This window comes from Teleopsis dalmanni, chromosome 2, assembly GCF_002237135.1.
Source record: "Teleopsis dalmanni isolate 2A chromosome 2, ASM223713v2, whole genome shotgun sequence".
Lineage (NCBI taxonomy): Eukaryota > Metazoa > Arthropoda > Insecta > Diptera > Diopsidae > Teleopsis > Teleopsis dalmanni.
The window spans coordinates 121255049-121261999 of NC_051847.1; the positions used below are offsets into that span (position 1 = coordinate 121255049).

The window sequence follows — 6951 nt, forward strand, 5'->3', positions numbered from 1 at the left end:
GTATTAACCTCATGGTAAATATTTGTCATTGTCACTTTTTAACCCAAACTGTGATTGTAAGGTGAAACAAAATCTCTTTGAAATGCCGCCGGATGCAGATGATGTGCCATAGCCGAAGGATGATGGTGACCGTTCATGCTTCCATAAATATCAGCAGAACGACTTTTGTGTGTATTGATAGGAGCGCCAGTGAGTAATTCTGTCATAAAGCCTATGTACGTTATAGCTAATCGAAGAGTTTCAATGCGCGAAAGCCTCTTCTCATATGCGAAAGTTGGCACCTTCCGACGCAATTTGTCGAAAGCTTCATTAAGATTGAACATGCGACGGCGTTCGCGTATGTTTGCAGCACGTCTTTGTGCCAAGGATGCAACACGTCGACGTGTCTTTTTAGTAGAACTGCCATTGGATAATGATTGATTGCTACTTCGCATACTTCCTGGTCGTTGATTAACCAAGCTGCCGACTTGGGAGCGCTGCCAAAGTGCTGAAATGTCATTGAAAATAAATATTTCAGTTTTATTATATTAAAATAATAATTAAAATATATTCTAGTGGTTAGTATTGCTAATGAATATATATGAACTATTATAATTTTTTTAACTAATAAAAAGATAATTAAAATGTAAATTTCAGTTAATATGTGTTTTGATTTGCATATATATATAATGTGGCATCAGATATGATAGAAAAGTAATGTGAATTATTTCGGTGGAACGAATAGACCACAGTTTAGTACTGACAAGTCCCAAAAACACGCATTGAAATCACACTTGCAGGAAATATAAAGGGCATTAGAATCAAGGATATAAGAGATATTTTCAGATATTTTATATTTTTATACCACTTCTTGGTGTATACATATGCACCACAATAGAGCTTTCCTACGGAGAAAACCACAATTATTAAAAATCTTATGGGCTTTACATATTTTGTAATATTTATTATCCCAAAATTTAGAGTAAAACGTACGCTTTTGAAAATTAAAAATCACTTAACAATTGAAAATAACGATAGTTTCATAAATCTCTCAATCTCCATCCTCAATTACTCTCTTGACTACTGTTTTCATTAAAATGTTTTTGAAAGAGATTTTTTCGAACAGTAGTGAATTACAACAACAAAAATTTTATTTTTTACATTATTTTAATTAATTGAATATTTGGCTGACCATACAGCTGTTTCGAGTATTGCCAAATACTCATCATCAGTGGTCTTGGAAATAGTTCTTGTATTTAATTATTCGTAAATAATTATTTTTGATACTGCAAGTACCGGGAATCGAACTCGGGTCCTGCCAAATGTGAAGCTTAGAATCAGCGCACCTTGCAGTCTCAAAAATAATTATATACGAATAATTAAATGCAAGAATTATTTCCAAGACCACTGATGATGGGTATTTGGCAATACTCGAAACAGCTGTATGGTCAGCCGAAAATTCAATTAATTAAAATAATATAAAATATGTTTTTTGAAGTTAATTGAAAAATATGAAGAATTTACAGCATTTCATTTACATTGACAAATAAAAGTAATTGATCTATTTTCAATATGGAAAGCATAGGAAATGAGAGAATCAGAAATATTAAAATTTCAACCAATTTATATTTAATCAATTTTATAGTAGATCATCAGATATTTCTGCTTCAAATACCAAATCTATGGGTATTACAAAAACTCAAAACTGGTTTGAATGAAACTAATAATCCATTATCGCATAACAATGGTAATCTAATTTAAATGATTTTCTTTACTTTTGTTTTAATAGAATAACCTTTGCTAGGTATTATTAAAATAAGTTATTGTCTTCAAGAATAACCAATAATGCATACAATACGTACATACTCAATGGCATTTATTTCAATTTTTTATGCCTATTGGGACGAAGTAAAAACACATAACATGAAAAAAATGGAATGGATATTTATAGAGCGTATGGTTACTATTGGAACGGATTACTGCGACCGTGGTAGATTGTATGTGCTAGCAACTAACCCTCACCGAACAAAAGATACTCTGCCTTTCGAATGAAGGTCAAAATGTCTACTATTAACTATTTTTAACTAAAAGGTGGAGATATGTGTTCTTGGCTATGATCTTTTAAGTAGTCTCCAGCTTTCTGAGATTAGAGCCGACATTCTGTCTCTTAATTTGGATTTATTCTGCTGATATGAGAAACTACAAATTGTCTCAGATCTATTCTATTAAGTATGGATACCTTACCATAGTAACAAACACGAATCATAAAGCATTAGTAAAATATGTAGTAATTTTATCATTTTTCTATTAAAATTTAAAAAGTTGGACATATAAATTTATTGTACTAAATTATGTATAGTTTTTAAATCTGTACTTTCTTTAATATAATATAATGTAAAAATATATGAGGATTTTGGTTAGTTTAAGTTTTATATTTGCTCAAATATGATAAAATTACATGTGAAATTTTTATCACCAGTTCTTTAAAATAATTATTATCAGAAGCGATGCACGTGTGCCAATTATCAAATTATTCTTCAAAAGTACTCTTACTCCGGTATAATTTTTAACTTCTTTAACACATTTTTAATAATTGCATAAACTTCTTGTTGGATCTAAGAAACTAATGATATGACAGTCGTGCTGAACACTGCAAATTGTTGTAAATAGTAGTGAAGATATATCTGGTAATATCTTGGGTGATATGTATTTAATGTAACTTTGATCCAAAAAAATTAAGTAACAAAAAATTTAATATAAGTCAACAACATTCTATTCTTTGTACTTGTGACATATGTAAAAAATTAAAACAAATATAATTTTTAAGGACCACTGATTATATATATTTGGAAGTTTACGGAACAGTTATATAGTAAGCCCAAAACTTTTGCTTATATAAATTAATTATTGAATAAAATGTTTCCACTTAATCACTCTTCCAAAGTCGTACAGAATTCTTTATAAAGAATTCAAAATCTTATATATTCTTCAAAACATTATAAAATATGTGGTATTTATTAATTTATTGAAAGAAAGATTTTTCAAAAATGCAGGTGTTGTTTAATTTATCCAATGATTGCCTAGAATGAATATCTATTATGAAAGATATTACTGGTGATAGGTTTTTTAGTCGTAATATTAATATAATTTTATTAATAAACTTTAAATTTAAAATAATGAAATTATTTCGAAATATTTCTTTATGATTTTGTATATAATTTTAATGTAAAAATACAGAATTAAAAAATTACTTAAAACAAATACGAAAAAAATGCTGCCTAACTGTACTAAAATTACGGAACAAATATGAGAAAAACTTATGCAGTAAATCTCTACACTAATATTATCAATATTAAATATTATTTCCGTTTCCATTTTCGGAGATATTCTCACCTATATCCGAGCAAGGAAAACCTGCAATTAAATCCTGATATGGTACAATAGGTGGAGCTGGCGGTGCTTCTTGCCCCCACAATGGTTGAAAGGGTACCTCTGGCATATATGTCGGTTCAGGATGATGTTGCATTTCAAAAATACAAAATCCTTTTTAAACACACATTTATTTTCAATGACTATATATCGATATTTCTATTTGTTTCATACTCTTGTTTTATAATTATATATATATATTAATTTAATTTATTCTAATTAAACATTTTAAATTTAACGTTATTGAAAATTTTATTAAATTTTTTTAATATAATTTCACTTTCTCACTTCTTTTTAAATTAAACACTAATTTTCTTATTAGAAATTTGTTGCTGTCTGTTTGGGGATTCTTATTTGAATGTGCACTAATTGCTGCAAACACCGTATAATAAAGTCTGAATGGACCGAATCTCCTTATTGGAATTTCTTACCCTTAATTTCTCAAACGAGCAATATATCGTGGCAGCCATTTTTAACTAAACAACAGTTTTCGATCCCTTGATTGGTTATTGTATTTTTTGAAGTCATGATAGGGGTGGACTACAACCCTTCAGATTCGGATAAGTCTGATATTCAGATGGCGCTGAAAGCTGTTATAAATTTTTATTTATTCAGTTATTGTCTTTGCTATACTGCGGAGGTTATACCGTAAGATTAGATATATTTCACGATTAATATCGTTTTATGATGTTTAACTTTGTTTGATTTTATATACGGTATATCAAAGCTGAAAAGTAATTTCTTAGCTAAAAATGTTTGGTTTTTTAAATAATATCTATAGAAATACTTCATAAAATTTTTTTTCATGTTATACCGAGGTTATACCGTAAGATTAAATATATTACACGACTAATATCGTTTAATGATGTTTTATTTTGTTTCATTTTATATACGGTATGTCAATGCTGAAAAATAATTTCTAAACTAAAAATGTTGGGTTTTTTTTAAATAATACCTATAAAAATATTTTATAAAATTTTCTTTCATGTTTTTAGTGCTGTTAGCTTGCCTTGTTCCTGTTTATTTTTTCATATTTATTCTGTTTCTTTAGTGCTATTAGCCGATACTTTGGTCGTTGCTTTTTTTTTTTGTTTTAAAGCCGTTTTTTTGGAGTTTAATTGCAAATAATTTTAATGTTTTTTTCTCACATTTTATATGTGTTCTTTTAGCAATTGTGTTATATTAAACCATAAAAATATCCATAAGGTATAAAAAAGTAAATGATATTTAAGTTTACTTTATAAATAATAATAAGACTTTAAAAAATAGTATCATAATATTAATTTTTATTTTGAAATAGTGGTGTTAGATGCAAAGAAAATTTTTTCACATAAAATGTTCCTAATATAAACGTGATCATATGTAAATAGAAGAAAAAATTAACAATAACTTAGAGATACATAAGGTTTTAGCAAGAATAATAGATATTTTTCAAATAAAATTGGCATTAAATCATCATAATACTCCAACCCGTTACAGTACACATATCAAATTAAAGGATGTGTAATGGAATAAAATTTTGGCATACGATTAAATATTTTTTAAACTATTGGAGTTTTTTGGTTTTTTTGACAGATTAAGCAAAAGACTTGTTTTTCTACAGAATGTTTTTCTTCTTTGGTTCAAAAATCAACTCCTAAGCATATGAGACGGTCCCAGAAAACTCCATTTATTACCGCCCTCACAGTCGGTAATAGTAGATAGTTGTCATTGTTAAAACTTATATTAAAACAAAAAAATTTTATTTCTCTGCGTTTTTTAAACCAAACTATTTATAGTTTATAGCCGGATATAAACAATGGATATATTTATGTGACTTTCAGGCTCAGAGACTAGTAATAAGAACACTCCGTTTCACTTGAATAGCAAACTTTGTTTTTGCATTATTATTTGGTTATCTACTAAGGATCTCATGACTTTGTTGTAATAATTGTTGTGGTTTTGTTGTCTTTTAAATTTGCATCAATAGCTATACGTTTTTCGTTTCACTTGAATAGCACATTTAAGTTCGAATTTTATTTATGAGTAGCAGATCAACACAATATTAATTTTTTTTAATTTATTTGTGTATATTAAATACAGTATGACGATTTGAAGTAATAATGGGTTTTAATAAAGCGTCAACCAATGAAGAACAGGTCAAAATAAAAAGTTTTATTGATTTTTAAAATATCAAAAAAAATCGGAAGAAGCAGAAATGTAATATACAATTTTATTCAAAATGTTCTTCATTATGAAAAAAATATAGAAGGCAGTGTAAAAATCTTCCTCACGTATGAAAAGAAGCGGGGTGTTTTGCGACAAACTTCGAATTCTAATCAAATAGATAATTTTGTTTATATATGTAATGAAAAAATCAAGTGTGTTTATTATATCAATCTGATATAATTATTGCTTTAACAAGATTTTCATAGAGATATATGAAGAATTTAATTTTATTTCAAATGAATATCATTGCTTATAAATACAAAGCAGTATTCCTATAAATTCATGGTCAGTTAAAACTAAAAAGCTAATTCTTATTAACTTGTTGCGTTTAACTTTCAGTACATTAAGTCACTAAAGCCTGTGCATGAAGTTTAACTGAGTGTGGTTAATACCTAATAAACGTTCCTCATTTATATTTTCAATGTTTCAGACATCTGCTTATAAGTACATAATGATTTTTCTACAGCTTTATAAATACTTACCAGAGTATTCAGTCAAATGAACTTGCCTTATTAAAACCACACCATTTGCTACAATTTACATGAATTTAAATTCTCTTCAACGTATCCAATATAGAAAACTTGCAAAATTGTTAAATAAAGGAAAAGGCCTGCTTCTGCACATCCACTCAATCGTATATGTATCGGATACTTGCTTATTTGTCTGTTGGTCTCAGCTTATGTCTGGCATGATATTGGCAGTAATAGTCTACTTAGCATATTTACATTTTGCAGCTGAAGTATCGCGCAACGAGAGCAAACTCAATACATATTTCACGCTTAGCATTTCATAAATAAATTTGTTATATTTTATAAATAAATTTCCCATATTTTTTATTTATATATTTTCTACATATAAAGCGTAAACTGTTGCCGCATTGAATTGATATATGCAAATTCCATTAAGTTTTTTCTTACTGATTCACTCGATGAAGTACTTTTATGCTCTGTATCTGCCGCTGTGAAAATTTACATACAAATAAATTGGCTTCTGAGCAAAGCACTGGTTGAAGCAAAGTTGATACACGAGGGTTGTTTGATAGGTTCAAGACATTGTTTTTTTTTTGTAAACTATTAACTATTATGAGAAAGATTTAAATATATATTTGATAGTATTGCTATTATTTACACAATTAGTTAAAGTATTAATTACATTGTACGCATGATATTCAAGAGTGAACGCTTATTCTTAAATTTGATGGCTTGAGATTACATGAATTATAAATTATAGTAAAAAATAGTAATAATTTTTTGAGTATGATTACTCAAATTCTTTTTTGCTGCATTGACTACTAAAACGTTTGGTTGAAAGCGATTCATTTACATTTGATTTGGC

General features: G+C 27.8%; 1 protein-coding gene across 1 annotated transcript; it reads right to left on the reverse strand.

Moving 5' to 3' along the window:
- On the reverse strand, positions 1–3505 carry LOC119686296 (protein Fer3-like). The gene is made up of 2 exons (XM_038100849.1): positions 3373–3505; positions 1–487 (listed from the first exon to the last, which is right to left on the reverse strand). Exons 1-2 carry the CDS (start codon positions 3503–3505, stop codon positions 39–41), a joined length of 582 nt encoding a protein of 193 aa, XP_037956777.1. The 3' UTR covers positions 1–38.
- Between the last annotated feature and the right edge of the window lie 3446 nt (positions 3506–6951).